Source organism: Convolutriloba macropyga, chromosome 11 (genome assembly GCF_964194025.1).
Source record: "Convolutriloba macropyga chromosome 11, txConMacr16.3, whole genome shotgun sequence".
In the NCBI taxonomy this organism is placed as follows: domain Eukaryota; kingdom Metazoa; phylum Xenacoelomorpha; order Acoela; family Convolutidae; genus Convolutriloba; species Convolutriloba macropyga.
In genome coordinates, this window is record NC_134478.1 from 56074995 (window position 1) to 56096756 (window position 21762).

Here is a 21762-nt window from a genome sequence, read left to right on the forward strand (position 1 = left end):
GTTCTCATGCGCAATAAAGGAACTGATGGATTTGCATCGCAGTTTGGAATGGACGCGGACATTTTTGTTATTGCCGACGAAACTCGTGAAATTGTTCTTCTATTGCAAGATGAAAGTGACAGGTGCGTACGTTTGTAGCGTTTCTCTGCTTTGCACTAAAAGTTTCTCGCTTGAAAGGGCTCATGACACACGCCTAGGATCACTTCTGTTTGGTGACAATTATATTGTTTTACAAAACTGTGATATAAAAACAGTAAAAGTTCCAGTAATAGAGAAAGCTTGAAAAATTGACAACGGAAAATGGATAATTATTCGGCAAGTCCTAATTTTGATATGTATTTGAACACAATGAGGAACAATGGACCACTGACTCGAACAAAACTTGCATGATGTCAAGTATGTATAATCCCATTAGAGTTGGGAACGAAAATTGAGACACCCTATCGTGAGATCAGAGCTCACATGTTTTCATGTCACAATGCTACAATTTCACGCCGTGACATACGTTTGATTGATCCAATCAAACATGTGCTGGCAAAACTACCAGCGATTGATAATTTGCTTTATATGGCAGCAATAGCAAAAGCGCGCAAACAATTCATTTTTGATATCTAACTGACAATTTCAGAAAGGCCTGATTTTCAAATGTTCTTTTATTGATAAACATGACGAAGTTGTAGAACCAATTTGACGTGAAATGCAAACAGTTGGTGGATCATGCCGCAGAACAGATGACAACAGAGAAAACATTGACTTTGAATAAAGTCAAATTGAAGAAAAAACAAGCAGATGATTAAATTAAAGGGGACATTGAACGGCAAAATGTTCTTAATTGCAGATCAGTTGAAAGAAGGGAAAAAATTTTAGCGCAAAACTATTGAAACTCAGAAAAATCAATCAGAAATTCTAAATAAAACAGTTTCGTTACTTCGTAATAACTCTAGAAAACTGACGGCTTTCAATCAAATTTTCTATGCACGAGATCAAATGATACAAGTACAGGCGAATTAATTGAATCGTTGTCCGCTCTCTGGAATGAAATTAAACCAAACAGAACGGCAGTCTTTAGCTACAAACTTACAATATTATACTCATTTATCTCAAAGGTTAGTATTGTAAAACGATTGGCTTTTTTTTCTAAGAAGAGCTTTCGAAAGAATTCTTGATGCAGTAGTAATTTGGCAGACAAAAGCAAATAAACAATTAATTTTGGCAATGCCTACAAATGAGCTCTTAAGGTATAACGAAACAAAATTTCTCAGAAATATTAAGGTAGTGGAGGATAGAATGTTTTTCCGCTTGGCGATTCCGTTTATGCTATACCGCGCCTATAACGGTTCTCATGCGCAATAAAGGAACTGATGGATTTGCATCGCAGTTTGGAATGGACGCGGACATTTTTGTTATGGCCGACGAAACTCGTGAAAGTGTTCTTCTATTGCAAGATGAAAGTGACAGGTGCGTACGTTTGTAGCGTTTTTCTGCTTTGCACTAAAAGTTTCTCGCTCGAAAGGGCTCATGACACACGCCTAGGATCACTTCTGTTTGGTGACTATTATATTGTTTTACAAAACTGTGATATAAAAGCAGTAAAAAGTTCCAGTAATAGAGAAAGCTCGAAAAATTGACAACGGAAAATGGATAATTAGTTCGGCAAGTCCTAATTTTGATATGTATTTGAACACAATGAGGAACAATGGACTACTGACTCGAACAAAACTTGCATGATGTCAACTATGTATAATCCAATTAGAGTTGGGAACGAAAATTGAGTCACCCTATCGTAAGATCAGAGCTGACATCTTTTCATGTCACAATGCTACAATTTTACGCCGTGACATACGTTTGATTGATCCAGTCAAACATGTGCTGGCGAAACTACCAGCGATTGATAATTCGCTTTATATGTCAACAATAGCACAAGCGCGCCAACAATTCATTTTTGATATCTAAGTGAAAATTTCAGAAAGGCCTGAGTTTCAAATGTTCTTTTATTGATAAACATGACGAAGTTGTAGAACCAATTTTACGTGAAATGCAAACAGTTGGTGGATCATGCCGCGGAATAGATCACAACAGAGAGGACATTGACTTTGAATTAAGTCAAATTGATGAAAAAACAAGCAGATGATTAAGTTAAAGGGGACATTGAACGGCAAAATGTTCATAATTGCAGATCAGTTGAAAGAAGGGAATAAATTTCAGCGCAAAACTATTGAAACTCAGAAAAATCAAACAGAAGTGCTAAATAAAAGTTTCGTTACTTCGTAATAACTCTAGAAATCTGACGGTTTTTCAATCAAATTTTCTATGCACGAGATCAAATGAAACAAGTACAGGCAAGTTAATTGGATTGTTGTCCGCTCTCTGGAATGAAATTAAACCAAAGAGAACGGCACTGTTTAGCAACAAGCTTACAATATTATTTTCATTTATGACAATGGTTAATAATGTAAAACCAATGGCTTTTTTCTAAGAAGAGCTCTTGAAGAAGTTCTTGATGCAGTATTTATTTGGCAGACAAAAGCAAATAAACGATTAATTTTGGCAATACCTACAAATGAGCTCTTAAGGTATAACGAAAGGAAAATTCTCAGAATTGCTAGGGTAGTGGCGAACAGAATGTTCTTCAGCTTGACAATTCCGTTTGCTATACCGCGCCTATAACGATTCTCATGCCTAATAAAGGAACTGATGGATATGCATCGCAGTTTGGAATTGACGCGAACATTTTTGCTTTAGCCGCATCAACTCATGAAATTGCTCTTCTATCGCAAGATGAAAGTGAAAGGTGCATAGGTTTGTAGCGTTTTTTTGTTTGCATTAATAGCTTCTCGCTTGAAAGGCATCATGAGACATAATCACTTCTGTTTGGTGACATGTTTGTTGTTTTAAAAAACTGTGATGTAAAAACAGAAAAAGTTCCAGTATAGAAAACGCTCGAAAAATTGGCAACGGAAATTGAATAATTAATTCGGCAACTCCAAATTTTGATATGTATTTGAGCAAAATGAGGAACAATGGACCAATGACTCGAACAAAATCCGCATGATGGCAAATATGTATAATCCAATTAGAGTTTGGATCGAAAAATGAGACAATTTATCGTGAGATTAGAGCTGATATGTTTTCTTGTCACAATGCTACAATTTTACGCCCTGACATACGTTTGATTGATACAGTCAATGGTTTGCTGGCAAGACGACCAGTGATTGATAATTTGACTTATATGGCAACAATAGCACAAGTGCGCCAATAAATCATTGTTGATAATTAACTGAAAATGTCAGAAATGCCTGAGTTTCAAGTGTTCTTGTTTGAGAAATTTAGCAAAGCGGTATTACGTGAAATGCAAACAGTTTGTACTAGTCTAAGCAACAAGTTTACACAAGTTCATACATTGAAAGTGACCATCATAATTGGAATAGCGTCATTCAATATGTCAATTAATTTACATTTTTTTCATCAACTACTTAGTTAACAAAAATGGTACCTCGACAAACTTATAACACTAAAACAGAAATTTAATCATCAAAACTAATTAAATGCTTAGAATGGTTGCTGCTGAAGCTGTTTTAAAAAAACTGCATGAAAAAGATTTTTGTTAGAAATTTTAGGTTCAATTTTATTCAATAGCACATCTGAGTAAAAATGTCCAAAAGAGGCAGTGTCGTGGATGAATTGTTAAACAATTGCCCCCTGAATAATATTGATTGGATTTGAAAGAAACTAAATAGCTAGATTTTGCTTGAATAAAATTGTATGTAGTTATTTACTCTAAAAAGTACAACTGCTGTTTGTAAAAATTCATGAGAGGTTGTTGTAAGAGAATTTTATAAAACAGTTAGATTATTTGGAATTGTTCAATATATTTTTAGCTGAATATGTTTGTTGAATTGATTGGGAGTCTGCATTGAATCAGCATCTGAAATATATATACAGAACAATTACTGTATGAACAGAGAAAGAAAAACTTAAGTGTTTTTGTTTCCACCCAGATTCTAGCTTATTTTGTGTTCAATTTTTGTGACAGTAGAACACTTGCATGGCCAAAATTACTGCAAAAATGAAATTTAGTGCACATAAATATCAGTTATGCTTTTTCTGGATTTTGGCAAAGCCTTTGAGGGTCTTTCCCATTATAGTCCCCCGTTAAATTATGCAACCCCATTATGGTTTAATTAGTCAGATTGGGGCAAAGGTTGGCCATAGCTTATCTGACCACTAAGATTGGGGCTCATGATGCGAAAGAACCACCTTCGATACAATTGTACATGTGATTATGCTAGAAAAGTTGTATTGGCGGGCTGTTAGATTGATACCAATAAAATGTACGAAATCTATCCGGTAAGTAGGACACAATTAGTCAAAACGAAGTTTCAAGTTTCTGACAAATGTAAGACTTTTGGGTGTTTCACAAAGATCAATCTAGGCCCGTTGTCTTACATATTTTGTGTTAATTATATTCCGGACGAATGCAAAACATTGAGAGTTTTGTTTTTTGCTGATGATACTAATTTGATGTACAGTGGGCCGCCGGTTTTCTCGCAGTGCTGTTGCTTTAAATTTTGTAATCAGCAGCTCCTTTTCATTGTTTAAATGTACAATTTATCTTCTGTCAAAATAATGAAAAAATTTGGGAACTTAATGGAGAACGTCTACGTCCTCACTTTACAGTGAGAAATTTGAGCGCGACATTGGATACTCGCCTTAAATTCAATAAACATTTTAAAAATGTCTCTATGAAGTTGTCCTTGCATTGTTTTGTTATTGCAAACCTTTGCAAATGCAAGGACTTATTGAAATTGTACTACATTCTCAACATGCAAAAAACAATTATGATTAATGTGCTTTTAAAGCTCGAGGGAACTATTAAGTCTCCTCTCTTTCTTCAGTCTATGATTTGTATATCATATTTACAGAAGTGATTCTCATACTTCAATCGCCCTTTGAATCATTCCATAAAGATGGCATACATTTCTTTTTTTATGGTAATCATAAGTTTGCTTGTTATTTAAACTGCATGTTTGAATTCCTCAATCGTTAGTTCATCAAATGTTTTCAGACTATTAACAGCCTCCCTTATCTATATTCTATCAACATGTCCAAGCAGTCACACTGCTCCAAATGTTCAAACCATCACAGAGGCGGAAGGGTTTTGTGTTGCTCATGCGCCAGTTATCTACACGTTAAGTTTAACGGACTTAGCCTAGCCGAAAACACCATGAGAATATCCGCTGCGTAAGCTGCAATACGAAAGCAACTGTAATCTCCTCAGCGGCGACATTTCTAAACCATGCAGCGACGATAGCCAGACATCGCAAACTTCGTGGGAAGCCTGTCTTGAAACAGGCAGTTACTGGCTTAACCTCCATTAATGCAAAAAAAGGGCTTATGAAGAACATGTAGAAACCAGTTGTTCATTGGAATGCAATCTTTTTTACGCTGCCAGGAAACAAAACAGGCCTTACGTTCACCGATACCAGATCCTGTCTGCCACTTTGAATGCTTCTAACGTGGAAACGGCAATGTACTGCGCAATGGTGATGCCTCATCTCATTCTTGCAAGAACAAAAACGGAGGATGACGTCACAAATAACAAAACCACTGCACGACGGCTAGATAAATGCATAAAGTGGGACATATATTCCCTGTTTCTTGCAGCGAAAGTTATGCACGAAATTATGAGCAAAACTAAAGCAAAACGATTTTTTAATGAATACAAAGGGTTTGATAAATACATGTCAACAGGAATATTTTCTAATGCCTTTTAAAGTCTTACAGAAAAAGCAGCAAAATGTGGTGCCCGTTCTTTAACTGACAAACTTTACAAGAAAACAGTCCTTGATGTCGTTTGCGACAAACATCCGGACCACGCAAAGCATTAATTTATCCAGTGGGCAATGAATATCCAAAATTTACCATACCATAATTTCATATTTGAAAAACGCCATGCCTCAATGGTTATAAAGTCTTCATGAAGACGCATTGAAGCCATTGCCCTTCAGGTCTGGATGCCAATGACATCCCTTAGTTCGTCCACAACTGATCTATGCAAAACGATTGTAAAACTAACAATACGCGTAGCTACGTCTCATTTGGCTTTCCGTCATCCGTTTTATTGATTGCGGCTGATAGCTCTTGATAAGTGCCCCGTTCTATGACCGATAGGAATTGGATAAGTCCTCAACCGATAAGTCCTCAAACAAATTAATGGAATAACTCTTGTCAAATGTATTAAAACCGACCATAAAATATAAGGTGGTTATCAGCAACTATGTATGGGTCAAAGGGGAGGAATTGATCACGCAATTCAATAATTGAGAGCTGCTTTTAAAAACACAGGTTCGGAGGCGATCTTGCTTATTGACGCATATAACGCTTTCGATAGTCTCAACTGTAATCATGCTTGAAAAACATCAATAAATTATGCCCTTCTCTATCATTCTATATGAAATTCATATCTTGAACCATCAAACTTGCTAATAACAAACGAACAATGATATCTCAGGAGGGCAAACGATGTATTAAATTGCCATTCACCCCTTAATTGAATTTCTTGGCGATTGTTTAACAGCTTAAAATTCAAACGTGGTATGCTGACTTTGGCAACATTGTCGAATCTCTTGAGAACTTGAAAAAACTTTTCAACTCATTAAAAAAGCATGGTTCTGCGCTTTCGGATACCAGCTTACCAAATTTCGCATCATTACCAAAGAACATTTTTTGAAAAAGCACAGCAGAGTTTTTAGAGTTTTGTTCACTGAGAAATGGAAAAAGTTGCTTGATGTAGAGTACTTGATAGTGTAAAAGGTTCAGATAATGCAGAAAATATATTTGCAGAAAGATCACTAAAACGGCAGAAATTGTTGCTGAAAAACTGACCATTCGTGGCAAGGTTTTACCTCAAAAAGACTACAAATCGTTTACCTCATCGATTCAGCATAAGTTTACCTTCTTAGCTTTTACAACACCTAAAACTGATGACCTGTTAAAATAATGTGAGAAATCAATAAACAATGAGTTTTTAACTAATCTAATGAGGAATCTGCCATACAATCAAAAATGCAAGATTAAATTTTCGTTGCCGATATGGGAGGATGGCCATCATTAATTCTGAAGACCGTTTTAAGGAATATGAACGATCAATTGAACTGTCAAGTCCTTTATCCCGATCTCTCCCCGAAGCCGAACTGAGGCATCAACAAATCATAAACAAAAAAAGAACGGAGAAAGAACTTGCTATCATATTGAAAGAGACGAGAATTGAGAGCGAACTGAATAAGAACGAGATTCACTCACTTGACCTAGATAGTGAAAAGGGCGAATCAAGCTGGCTGAACGCTATGTCATTGAAGCGATATCACTTTGACTTAACGAAAAGCAAGTTTCGTGATGGCCGGGACCCAGTATGATATGGCTGGGACCCAGTGAAGATGCCATCACTATGCGCTTGCAATGAAAACCTCAATGTGGCGCATGCCTTCCACTGTCCGAACGGAGGACAGACTCACATGAGACCTAATGAACTTCGTGATTCCTTTGCGAACTTGTTAAGTGATGTCTGTCATGACATCGAGACCGAACCTCATCTTCAGCCGGTGCAATTGGAAACCTTTGCTCTTAAATCAACGACAACTGTTAATGATGCAAGATTTGATATCAAAGCCAGCAACAAAACCTAATTTAATATGAAAATTTTCACGCGCTGTCAAAAAGTTGCCCTGAATGCAGAAGCAAAGCCTACAAATGCCATGAACCTAATAGAAAACAAATAACAAAGATTAACTGAGGTCTAGAAAGCAACCTTTTGCCCGCTTGTCTTCGCATGCACTGGTGGCGCTACACCATCAGCTTCAAGAGCGCTAAAACCACTGGCATCAATTCTCTCGGCAACAAGAGGACAGCTACGCTGATATATCGCATCTAAGGACAAAAATAAGCTTTGCTCCTAAGAAGTTCCATCCTCTGCATTCGTGGATGAAACTTCAAAAAATCCGGAATGGTATCTTTAATTTTACAGTTCAAAAAATCTATTCAATATTTGCAGTTTATTTGAAAATTTTACATAATTTAGGTATTGTTTTAAGCAGTTGTTATGCCTGAGAATGTATCTGAGCCCCGGAGCAGCCAATATATCGATTTCCAGCCTTTTATATCGATTTCCAGCCTTTTATATCGATTTCCAGAAGGCATTCGACAAAGTCTCTCACGATCTACTTTTAGACAAACTATCGGCGCTTGGCATCGGAGGAAACTGCCTAAGTCTGCTTCGAAGCTATCTGTCAAATCGGAAACAAACAGTGCGAATAAATAGTACAACCTCAAAAGAACTTGATATCTTTAGCGGCGTCTCCCAAGGTTCCATTCTAGGCCCGCTGTTCTTCCTAGTCTTCATAAACGTTTTGCCGTCCTGTGTTATGTCAAAGGCTTTTGGCTATGCGGATGATTACAAAATTGTAGGGACCAATCCTGTGACGCTCAACATAGATGTCAGAAAACTGTGGAGGTGGTGCGATGATAATCTGATGTCAATGAACCTTACGAAAAGCAAGCTGCTGTGTATTAAAGGCTCTGCCCAAATATCTCTGCCCAATTATACCCTCGAAGCCACTCAATCGATTAAAAATTTGGGCCTCTTTGTTACTGAGTCTTTAATCTGGACACTACACGCGAAGAAAAGAACTGAAAAAGCCTTGAATGCATTTCTTCTGCTAAAACGAAACCTTTGCAAGGCAAATTTTGCAACCAGGAAAAATGCATATGTTTGCTACGTCGTGCCAATTGTCAGCTATGGCGCGGCCTTGTGGAAACCATCAAAGGGCGATTTAAATTTACTTGAAAGTGTTCAACGAAAAGCAAAGGCCTGGATATTCAAGACCGGCAACAGCGTCCTCTCATACAAGGAAAAACTTCAGAAAATCAACATCTTGCCACTGTCTCTATTATAGTGAACCATAATGTATGACATGCTCATAAATTACATATTAAACGCATAATTCGAAAGTTCCACAAACAAATAGGTGAACAAAAAGAAATGGTTACTAATAGTAAACCGGATTTTAACAATATAGAGAAGGCATCATAAATAATGATGGGAATTATCATGGAATTTCATTCTGACGGGTCACGTCAAGGAATGTTTGTCCATGACGGGATTCGTCAAGCAGGTAAATCTGTTATCTGTCAGTTTTAACTAACAGGGACCCGTGCGGTAGAAAATAACTATGAGAAAATCCCATAGAGATTAAAGTAAATGGGTAAAAATAACCTAAGATTAATTAACCATTGATAGGACTGAAACCAAAGAACATATTCAAAACTAAAATTTACCCAATCGAGCTGCCTCTCTTTAATTGCTTTACATTTCTCATCTTCACAAAACTTCTAATATTTACAAGCCATAGTTTTAACTTTGTATTAAACTGATTGTGCATATACATCTGTTCAATTAAATTCAAGTCTGAAACTTGGAAAATTTTTCTCAGTAACTCCGAGGTTTAAAGTGCTTAAGAATAACATCCAACCCAAACCGTAACCGTAAACAGAGCACGGATATTACACTGGCGACAGAGATTTAAAGGAAAGTTAACATTTTAAAATCTTTAACAAATTTGTCGGTAGGGAGACGCAAATAAAAAGCACTTTAACTCCAAAAACTCCGAGAATCGAATTATTCTCGAAACAAACACAAACATTTGGGATAACAAATCTTCAATTACCAGAAAATTTCCACCAATTTTTGTGAGAATCAATTGCAGAAGCCACAGCGGAGGACATCGGTTACAGGACATCAGTCGCAGGAAAACAAGTGAGAATTTACTCGCGTGGTGCTATCTTTTACTCGTTGGTGGAGACAGAAACTTGAAAATATATAAAAAATAAATAAATTAGTAAAAAAAGAAATACAGTTTTGAAATAAGCGTTAGATTTTTATAAACAAAAGTTTTTAAACATTAAAATAAAGAGAGTGCCATAGAAATTCAAAGATAAAAATAGAAAACACCTTCCAGTGACGATCTACTTGATAATTATTTTAAAGAAACTCTTAATTTCAACAACTTAATAAAATTTTAAAAGGGCACGATACAAGTAGGGGAACAAAAAAATGGCAACGGGCTCAACCTCTAGAATGCTATTACCGGAAGCATTTACCGGTTCAAACGACTTGGAAAGTTACGTGACGCATTTTGAGCTATTAGCGGAACTACAAAAGTGGAGAAGAACTGAAGGCGATCCGGCTCGCGAAGTTGATGAACGGCCGCATTACTTTGCACTTAGGCTACAAAAATCTGCCATAGAGTTCTATCGCACTCTATCGCAAGCTACACAAGAAAATTATGATGAATGCGTTAAAGCTTTTCGAGAACACTACAGCGAAAAACCGGTCGTTTTCCGGGGACGGCTAGCTCGCCGCGTACAGCAACCAGGAGAAAAACTGACAGATTTTCTGGGAGATTTAAAGCAGTTGGCTTTGAAAGCTTACCCAACGGAGTCGCAAGACATTAGAGACCATCTCGTTCTGAGAGGATTTCTAGAAGGAATCAACCATAAACAGGTGAGGTTAGATCTCAGAAAGCAAATCAGCGACAATGATATGAAAATTGAAACAGTTTTGGAAAGAGCATTGCATCTTGAAGCTGTAACAAGAATAGAGGAGGAAGAGCGAACACCAAAAGTTGCGGTAATTAGACGAGATGAAACAAAAGATTTAGTGGAGGCCGTCACCAAGCTTGTGAACCAGTTGTCAGTAGATGACAAACAGCGGTCGAACAGCCGTCGAAACCAATCTAGGGAGCGAAGTGGTTCCCGTGGACGTTTGGGTGACGACAGACGTGACAGAGGACAGCAACAAGATCGTGGGTTTAACGATCGGCGGCGATTTCCAACAACAGGACCTAGTCACCGAGACCGATTTTTTGGAAGAGAGGAACGTCTAGGAGGAACGACAGGCAGGGTTTCAAGTGCAGAGCTTGTGGACAAGAAGGACACCTTTCGAGGAATTATCGAAATTGTTACCTATGTGGAAGTTCCCAACACTTGAAAAGAAACTGCCCTTTTAAAAAGAATACCACCGAGAACTGCAATGTCATTAGAGTTTCTTCGACAAACACAATTAAATGTCTAAACGCAGAAACCATACTTCACGGGAACAGATGCGTTGGGTTAATAGACAGTAGAAGTAGCATATCGCTTTTGAGCTGGTCCACATACAAAAAACTGGGAAAACCGGGAATTGTACAAACATACGCAAAACAAGTGTTAACAGCCAATAACTCAGCTGTCAAAATAATAGGCAGAGTAACGCTTTTGGTACAGTTGCAACCAAGACTACCGGAGGTTGAACAAGTGTTTGTGATAACGGCAGACGAAGGTATAGAATGTCTGCTGGGAATTGATTTCCTGAAAACCAATAAATGTGTATTGAACTTACACGAAGAGAAACTATATAGCAGTCACTTTAAAATTTCAATACCGCTCACCACAGAGAAAACGCAAGGTGTTCAAGTTTTTGCAATTGCGGAACAAAACACTTATATACAGAGTAAAAACGAAATTCTATTGAAAATTAGATTAGCTGATGAAAACGGAGAAGAAATTCCGGGAGTGGAAGGATTAGTGGAAGTAAATGAAGATTTTGAATTAAAGACTGGTTTGCTTTTGGCCGCCTGTATGATATCAATGGAAGATGGTTGAAGTTTGATAAAAGTGTTAAATCTAACGGACGCATCAGTAACCGTGTATAAAAGCACTAAAGTGGGAACTTACTTTGAAAACAAACAGAACTTAGTTGTGAATGGAATTTTCACAAATCAAAATAAGCCAAAAACATTGGAAACTTTTCAAATGGGAAAACACGCAAGCTTGGAAGGTTCTAAACTAAATGACCAGCAGAAGGAGAAAGTACAGGAATTGTTCACGAGACATCAACAAGTCTTCTCACGAAACTCGAATGACTTAGGATATTGTGACAAAATTAAACACCAGATTGAACTCAACAAAGATGCACAGCCGTTCAGAAGAAGTTAATGCAAAATGAGTTTTGATAAAAGAAAAGCAATGAAAAAAATTGTCGAAGATCTAGAGGATGCAAAATTAATTGAACCAACCCATTCGTATTGGTCAGCACAATCAATATTGGTGAAGAAGAAAGATGGCAGCTACAGACTAGTTGTAGATTACAGAGGTTTGAATAAACAAATCGAGAAAACCAGTTGGCCGCTACCAAGAATATATGACGTTATTGATTATCTAGACGGAAATTGTTTCTTTTCCAATATCGATTTGACATCGGGATATTTTCAAATGGCACTCGATGAAGAGTCACAGAACGTGACAGTTTTTGTAACTCCAATGGGACTCTACAAATGGAAGAGACTACCCATGAGTTTGGCGTCAGTGCCAAGAGCTTTCCAAAATTTAATGGAATTGATCATGTCGGGACTCTCCTACGAAGTGCCTTTAGTATACCTGGATGACATAATCATCTTCGGTAGATCCTTTGAGGAGCATCCCAATCGCCTAAATCTCGTACTTGGGCGACTTAAAGACGCTGGATTGAAAATAAAAGGCTCAAAATGCAGGTTTTTTCAGGAAAAAATTCATTTCCTGGGACACATTGTATCAAATAAAGGCGTAGAAGTAGATCCGGAGAAAGTAGCGGCAGTCAGTAAAATGAAAAGCCCGCGAACAATAAAAGAATTGAGAGCTATATTAGGACTAGTAGGCTTTTACAGAAGATTCATACAAGATTTCGGAAAAATAGAAGAGCCACTTGATAAGCTATTAAACAAAAAAGAACGTTTTACTTGGAGCAAGGAATGTGAATTAGCAGTTGAACAACTAAAACAAGCTTTACAGAAAGCACCAATTTCGGGTTATCCGAATGACACGGATCCCTATACGCTAACCACCGACGCCTCTTTGTTTGGCATTGGTGCAATTATTTCCCAAAGACAACATTGGGGTGAAAGAGTTATTGCATACGCAAGCAAAACGCTCAGCAAAAGTCAACGAAACTATTCTGCGACAAAACGAAAACTTTTTGCAATAGTTTATTTTACTCAACACTTCAGAAATTATCTTCTGGGACAAAAATTTTTAAATGTTACTGACCATAGGGCCCTTACGTGGTTATATAGTTTTAAGGAACCAGACGGATTATTGGCCCGATGGATAGAAAAGCTCGGACAGTTTGAGTTGGAAATCAAACACGAAGCGGGAAAAAAGATCCCTCACGCGGACTGTCTGTTGAGAGTTCCACAGACTGAATACCAAGTCAAAGACTGCGATCAAGTGAACGAAATAAATACGGAAGAAAAAAATATCTGGTCCATTGGACTAGGGAAATCTGTTGAACAACTAGTTGAACATCAGAAAAATGCAGCCGACCTCATTATACTGAGAAACTGGATTGAGAACGGGACACGCCCTCAAAGAAAACACATGGCAGGAGCCTCTAGGGCACTGTGGAAACTTTGGACTGATTTCAGAAACTTACGGATTGAAAATGATCTAATCAAGAGACAGAAACGTATTGACGAATTTAATAACTTAACACAAATAGTCATTCAGAGATCACTTTTAAAAGAAATTCTACCTTTCCTTCATGAACATTGCGGACACTTTGGTATGGCCAAGACATTTGATCGGGTTCGAGAACGATTCTACTGGCCGGGATGAAAAAAGATGTCCACGAGTGGGTAAGTTCTTGCGAAGAATGCTGTCAAAAGAAATCTCCACACCAGAAACACATACACAGCCTGACAACGTGGTAACCAAGTCATCCGTTCTGGCAAGTTGCCTTAGACATTATGGGACCTTTACCCGAGTCCAGCGGAAACAAATAGATTCTGTTAATTGGAGATCAGTTTACAAAATGGTATGAAGCAATTCCCATGAGCAACCAAGAAGCTTCAACGGTAGCTAAGGCATTTGTAAACGTATGGGTTTCAAGTTCTGGTTGTCCGGCAAATCTTCATAGCGACAAGGGCAGTAATTTTATGTCGAATCTGTTCAAGAACATGTGTAAAGAGCTGGGAATTAACAGGACTTCAACAACAGATTATCACCCTCAAGCAAACGCAATGATAGAGCGCACCAATCGCACAATCGAAGAGAGTCTTGCAAAATATGTGGGTGAACATCACAACACCTGGAGCGACCACCTTCCGCTAGTAATGATGGCGTACAGATCATCAATTCACTCTGTTACGAAGTACAGTCCCTTTTACTTCCTTTTTGGACGATCATGCGCGCTGCCGATTGATTGCATGTATCAAACAATACAAACCAAAATCTAACCAACTTTGAGTGATTACGTTGGTTGCTTGAAAGACGAACTAAAAACGTGCCATGAGCTGGTACGGGAAAGCATGGATGTGGAGCAAGAAAGACAAAAAACCTACTATGACCGTAGCACATTTGGACCACAATAAGAAGTAGGTGATTTAGTAATGGTGTTCAACCCCACAATAAAAAATGGCCAGACAAAGAAATTTAAATCTTTTTACAGCGGACCGCAGGTAATACGTGAAATAATAATTGATCTGAATTTTGTTATTGAGGATGTGAAAACAAAAAAAACAACAAAAAGTCCACTACGATCGACTCAAACGTTTTAACAGTAGAAGTGCTACCACTGATAAAAAAAGATCATAAGAAAGGAAAGATTGAACCGAGAATAACACAAAACGACCTTACGGAGGACAATGAATTTGAAGTGGTGATCCCAAAATTGAATGACAAAGAAAGAAGAGAAGTTCAACCTGAAAGAAATATTAGTCAAATTAATCCTAATACTGACACTCACAATGAGACAGTCAAAGACGAATCGTTTTAAACACCTATGGGTGGGAGTACAAGAGAATCAATAAATACCAACACCAACAATAAGAGCAGAAGCACAAAGATACCTGCGCCCAAAGTAGCCAGACAGCAGAAGCGGGATAGTCTGGTGTCAACATCCGAAAAGAGTGAAGGCGAAGAACTTCCAAATAGGAGCACGGCTTCTACTTCGCAAAATGTCGCCGAACGACGATATCAGACAAGAAGTGTGTCGGCAATAACAAGACCACGGAAACTGAAAGACTATATATTATTCAAGGATAACGATGCAGACAAAAAATTTGATAATGATGTATTTTTTTAAAAGGTGATACGACAAAATGCAGAGGGCGTGGAACCCACATTGGATCGTGCAGTTGAACTGGAAACTTCTTCAGTTGGTTAGCATATTAGGTTTTTCACAATCCTTGGAGATTGTGGGGTATGATTTTGAGAACATTCTACAGACGCAGAAATTTGCAATGACGGAACCGACAAATTGTGAAACGTCACATATAAATGAGGAGCAGGTAAACAAAGGAGGACTGATCTACGCCAAAAGCAGCATGAGTAAACTAAAATACTGCATGTACAGGGCTGCATATATGGTAACTGTGCGGAAAAAAGTGGTTGGTATGACGACGCAACTTACTTAAACGAAAAATCACAAACAAGTCCAATGTTTTACCCAATAAAAGAGTCAGTCTGTCAAAATCTATGGCAGGGACACAAAACGCGGTTACCGGGTCTTGGTGATTTTGAATTAAATGCTCCCAAAGAAGTCCTCAACGAGATGAATGTTGACCGAACCGACGCTGAATTTGTTCAGAAGATATCAAAAACTTTCATGAAAGGCGGAGATGAAAAAGGAGTTAATTATGTCTACCCCGTGGATTGGACCAATCCAAAAGGTGAAAAACAGAAAGGTAACATCATGATTAATGCTGAAATTTTCATAGGGGTTTTGTTCATTGAAACTAGGGAAGCAAATGAAGGAACATGGTTATATTTTAAAGACCCTTTGAAACAGGAGCAGACCTTGTTATATCAAGGAGAGACATTTGAAATAGATTCAGTACAATATCGGTTCGACCATGACAAAAAACCAAACATCTTAACGATCGTTAAATTTTCAGACTCGGTAACAGCAAAAATAGTCCGCGCTGGAAAAAAAAGTACTTGACGAGCAAATTAGACAGAAAAAGAAATTTAGTTGTCCAGTTGAAAAACGAGACAAAACATATAGACAATTTTCTGCTTTTTGAAACAAACCATAGAAATTTGTTTTACACAACGGAAAAGTTGACGGCCACGGAACAAAATTTTTCAACAACAGATATATCTGAGACAGATCTCAGGGACATAAAACTCGATCAACTTTTTGTGTGGGATTTTCGAGGCATGTTTGAAAACCTGAAACAAATAGAGTTATTAAATTGTCACATTGAAAAACTGCACACAGCTATGATTCTAACGACATCAAATAACGGAAACTCACACCAAATTGTCTTAAGTCAACAAAACGCTCTGGGTACACACGCAGAAAGAGTGGAAGGAATACTTTATGTCCATAGGTGCGCTAAAGTAATCGTACATGTTGTCGAAAATCAGTTTTGTACTGAGGAAGTACCAGTTAGGGTGTTTTTGACAATACCTCAGAAGTAATTAGATACATGGACCCCATTTCTAGAGTATTCTATGGAAATTTCACACTGATTAATTGCAACCCCATGTACCCAAACAATCTTGAATTGCAGAATGGGTCATGGATAACATATGGGCGAAGGATACAATTAATTGAAGAACCCAATGATATGCCTAATTATAGAGTTAACGTCAATTGGTCATTTTCGGCGCCAATGGAAGGGTTTTTCAATGACAAGGACCTAGAACTGAGCAAAAAGGCCCAAAGGTTAAGGCATTCGAGAAAGACAATAACAGGAAGAGAAGTTTTCCTGGGACAAGGAGGTTTATATGAGCATGGGACTCTAGAGTATTTCAACACGGTCTTAAAGTACAATAATCAGTGGCATGAATTGCTGATTTTTGAATATTTGGGTAATGAAGTGAAACAAATCTGGCATGTGGCCAGGGAAATAGCCATCAGTTTGATGACTATTTTTATTGGATCTAAAATCATATTTTGTTTGGTACGCGTGTTTCTTTCAATCGATATGCTACGCAGTGGTACCAATCCTGTAATTGCACTTCAACCCATTAACCCAATGGGTGAACTAGGTTATTTTCATCATCTAAAACAACGTACAAAGGAACAAAAAGTGACAAGAAAAAGGATAGTCGAACGGTGTGATGGTGAAACAAACATCGTAGTTATAAAAGCAAAAAAGGCAAAATCTGTACCAAATATAGCAGAAATTGAGATTGATACATTAGACTAATTTACGTGTATGATATGTAGGAATGGCAGAACCAAAAGTCGGTGATTATTGCTACTACCTACCCAAGTTGTTCGAGGTCAGGTCGATAGTCAGGCACCAAGTGTATCGGATTGTTGGAGTAACCTCAAACAAAAGGTACGTGGTGCCACTGACGCAGCTGCAACCACCCAATATAGTGGATAGAGCCGCAATTAGCGTTGGGGAGTTAAGTGAGATGCAACACATATTCAAGGAACAACAAAAGAAGATTGACAACAGCGAAATGCTGGGATTAGCCGGGGCTCGGCTTGAAGAGGAGCTCCGGCAGTTAAAGTTTGAAAGTCAAAGATTAGGTGATCAATTGCTGGAGACCAAACGGCAACTTGAATACGCTGGGAATCAGCGGGAGTCCTGCAGGAGGCAGGTGGAAACATTGAAGAACTTCATGTCGTGTTATTATTTGCAAAAATGTTATCGGGAAAAGTTGATATAGACTGGCCAAGCCATGTCACTCTCGTTGAGGTGGGAACCCGGAGAGCCCAAGTCACTAGAAATTTTATCTGTAAGCAAATGCGGTTGCAGAAGAGTGAGTCAGATTTTTGGTACCGAGCCTGTCACCTTGCAAATCTGTTCAATGATTGTTTCAAATATGATATCCTCCTTGATCGAGAGCACAAGAGCAAACTCCTGGAACTCTACAATCGGTTCTTCATATCCCGCTACAACGAATCAGACCCTTGCACTTGGCGTCTCTTTGTGTGGCTGCAATAACTGTAGAGACTTGAAGAAACTCATCTTTACGTAAATAACAATACATTTTGAACAACTCAATAACCGGGTTTTATGCGAACCCGTGGATTACTTTATCCTAAATCCTTTGTTATTATTATTATTATTATTATATTATATTCACCCAGTATCGGGTAGGAGAGTTTTAATTTACCTTTTCCTATCTAAGATATCATCTATATATGAATTGTGTGTGATCGAGGTGACAAAATTCGTACTTCTTTCGACCTACCATCATTTACCAAAAGCATTAAACGCAATATTTCGACTTTCATTGTTTCTGTAACTATTTTTGGGTCTCCACTTTTTGCAGGCCTCGTGCCTAGAGGAAGGTCCCTTCAGAATGGTGTTGCGCTTTCTAAGTATGCTAAATTGTGCTTTTATATCTTTCTTCTACCCTCGCAGTTTTAACCTGACGATGAACGTTAAGTTCGAAAACGTTTGTTTTAAATATCAGAATTAATTTTAATTTGACAAATTGGTTTCTTTTACATTAAAAATTGATCTTGAGAAAATTAAGCTGTATTAAGAATTTAATTTTATTCAAAAATGTGGGAACAATAAGCAGAAATTCTGCTTTTCATCTGAACTTTCATTTTCACTTTTGACCTGATCTTTCATGTACAAGTAAGTTTGACAAATTAAGTTACCGGCTTCGTTTTAGAGATTTTAGTGTTGTCAAATGAATTTCGCCTAGACATTGACGAGTACAGTTTATCAAATGCCTGGACCGTATACCACGGTATGTATAGCCATCGCTGAGCATTTAGATATTTCCTCGTCTCTTATCATTTGTTATAGTGATTTGTTTATTAGAAAGCTATCGAAATCATCAACAAGGCCACTCAAGAAGATAATGCTCACAATTTTGAAGAAGCCCTGAAATTGTACGAAAGTGGTGTGGAGTACTTCCTACATGCTGTTAAATGTTCGTATTAGTTTCTCTGTATATAAATTGCCAACATAGGTACCTCCAGTCAGGGATTTGGATAGATTGCAATTAATGGGCACTGCAAAAAGAAGTACAATAAGTTAATTTAATTGGCAAAATATAAAAATCAATTCGTCCATTTATTGATCAATATTAAGTTTAACTTTCTATCATAATTTTGGCGTGCTTTATAAAACAATTTTGATTTACCCAAAAAGTTACGCAAATGGTTATGTTATCTAAATCATTCAATTTATTAATCAAAAAGTTTCTAAGACAAAAAGTTCTGAGACGGAAAAAAGTTGTTTCAATTTTCTTCAATGATTGGGTCATTAATTAGGCCGTTCCAATTAATTATTGCAACTGAGCTACAGTCAACAATCAATTATTACAATCAATTAATTGCCAATTATTGCAATTCCAGTTAATTTTTCCAAATTGCAGTTAAACACTTTTACATCATGTTGTGTGCCATTTACAAGATATTTAAATGTAATTTACTCTGCTACTTCCTCATCCAAAAATAAGTAGCTAACAAGGAATGTTGAGCTATTTGGTGTCTGCATTGAAGCTGTAAATCTTAAAAACTTTTAATCTATATCAATTGTCATATGTAACAATATGGTCTCTTCAGTATATTCTGCAACGATCACTAGATATTATATTTAGATGAGTGTCCAACGAGCGAAATTAAAGCCAGTGTTAGAAAAAAATGCGTTACGTATCTTGAGAGAGCCGAGAAAGTAAAAGAGTACCTGCATCAGAAAAACAACAAAAAGAAACCAGTCAAGGATGGTTCAAATAAAGACAAAAATAATGCCGCCAACAGTGACGAAGATGAAGACGAAGAATCGAAGAAGTTTCAAGATAAAATATCGGGAACTATTGTGATTGAGAAGCCTGATGTGAAATGGGACGACGTGGCTGGTCTGGAAACAGCCAAGGATGCTCTCAAGGAGGCTGTCATTTTCCCTGTCAAGTATCCACAACTTTTTGTCGGTCAGTACAAATCTTCTGTTTACAGAAGCCGTGTACAATATTTTGTAAACTTGTGCTTTTGATGATAAGTTTATTAAAAAAACAAGTTATTGTTAATGGGTAATCGTTTTTTTTTTGTTTTCGGCACAAGTGTCGCGTGATCTGATACAAATTGATTTATTTAGAGGCTACTATCCGTCTTTTTATCTACTTTGTTTTTTTCTACTTTGAGACAATCTTTTTTTTTAGAAAACTTGCTTGAAAATTTGCATATTAATATGACAGATGGGCCGCTTTAGTCTGGAACGAAATCTTTAGATTACTTCTCTTGTCGGAAAAAACTATCATTTGATTTTTTTTGAAATAGCTGTCTGTCTAGTGCTCGATGTAAAATTGACGGTAATTCATTACTGAAAGGTTTAAAATGAAAAATTTTGTCGCACTGTCTTAAAGGGCACATAACATTAAAGACTTGAAAACATCATAAATACCAAATATGGAACCGCAAACGTAATTAGTTCTTAAGCTTAAATGTCGAAGTTCAATGATATTTGTTATTTCGAAGAACATTAACTTTAAGAACAAATAATTGTGGAGAATAATTCTTAGTATGCAAATGAAGAGCCTATAATCAACAGTAAAAATGTGACAACAGTGATGAATTTAAAGAGTGAAGAAACAGCGTGCTAATATCAGAATTCTGAATTGCTGCTGTTTAATTCAAGATCTCTACAAAAACACTTTTTGTTGTTGGAGTTGGGGAAGAAGCATGGGTGACCCTGATGAAGTACTGAGAAACTCTGGCAGTAATAGGAACCGCATAGTCGTTCGTGATGAAAACCAGAATTTAGAAGCAGTTTTAGCGGAGTCACGTATAACGTTGCTTGAAATACAAACATTGCTAGTTTTAAAATGCAGAAGTTTCAGAATCTGGCACGATGTATAACAAAATCTAGCTTTATAGAATTTTTACTTCGGAGATCTGGCATTTTGAGATTTGCACGTGTTGGATCTGAACTGATTTATCACTGTACTTTGAAAAAGTTCTGATGTTCCTGCTTTTCGGCATACTGATGTATGTAACCTCTGGACCATGGCTCTGGCAAGATTGTGCGCCTACTCGACCAATCGGGTATTTACCAGACTATTTTTAGGGAAGCGTAAGCCGTGGCGTGGAATTCTGCTGTTTGGCCCCCCTGGCACTGGCAAATCTTTCCTGGCGAAAGCAGTGGCCACTGAGGCCGATAACTCCACCTTCCTCTCAGTCCGCTCATCTGACCTTGTGTCCAAGTGGCTCGGAGAATCTGAGAAGTAAGTCACGCTCAGATAGTTCCCGCATTTCAAAAAAGAGATCTATTCTGTTCCCCCCGCTCGTGTTTTTTTACGCCCCCCAGTTACAAGTTTTATGTTATAATTTAGCACGGTACTATGTAAAAAATTGCACATGCGCCTGGGGGTGTAAAAAAGATAAGCCGCCCACTAAGCTGGGGGGGGGGGGGATGGGGGCAAACAGAATATATCCCAAAAACGTTATTGGATCTTTTCCGTTCGTGCCTCCCTCCCGCTTAGTGAGCGCTTATTATTTGCACCCCGCAGACGCACGTGCAATATTTTTACATAATTTAAAGCAATCTTTATGGCAGTTTTATTACTCCTTGACGAATACTGTAAACATTTAAATTGGTAAGTTTTGAATTATAATTATAATTTAACGATTGTGTCTCGGAATTCAGTGTTCTTTTTTATGCGACTCATCTTCGTATTTCTACAGAAATTTGTGACGGAATTAATTTGGACTTCTGGTCGAGTGAAACAGAATAAACCAATGAAGTACAAGAAAATATAAGCCGAAATGACTTT

At 37.5% G+C, this 21762-nt stretch overlaps 2 protein-coding genes across 3 annotated transcripts in view; one reads left to right on the plus strand and one right to left on the minus strand.

Moving 5' to 3' along the window:
• LOC142349456 (chromodomain-helicase-DNA-binding protein 1-like) overlaps positions 1 to 21762 on the minus strand; it is a 369586-nt gene that overhangs the window by 99956 nt on the left and 247868 nt on the right. The gene's annotated exons all lie outside the window — the stretch shown is intronic.
• LOC142349440 (vacuolar protein sorting-associated protein 4-like) overlaps positions 1 to 21762 on the plus strand; it is an 82375-nt gene that overhangs the window by 49283 nt on the left and 11330 nt on the right. Inside the window, exons 2-5 of the mRNA XM_075400988.1 lie at positions 18655 to 18735; positions 18810 to 18921; positions 19594 to 19923; positions 21057 to 21213. Of these exons, the coding sequence (XP_075257103.1) occupies positions 18715 to 18735; positions 18810 to 18921; positions 19594 to 19923; positions 21057 to 21213 (620 nt within the window). The 5' untranslated portion in view covers positions 18655 to 18714. The remainder of the gene's footprint in view (positions 1 to 18654; positions 18736 to 18809; positions 18922 to 19593; positions 19924 to 21056; positions 21214 to 21762) is intronic.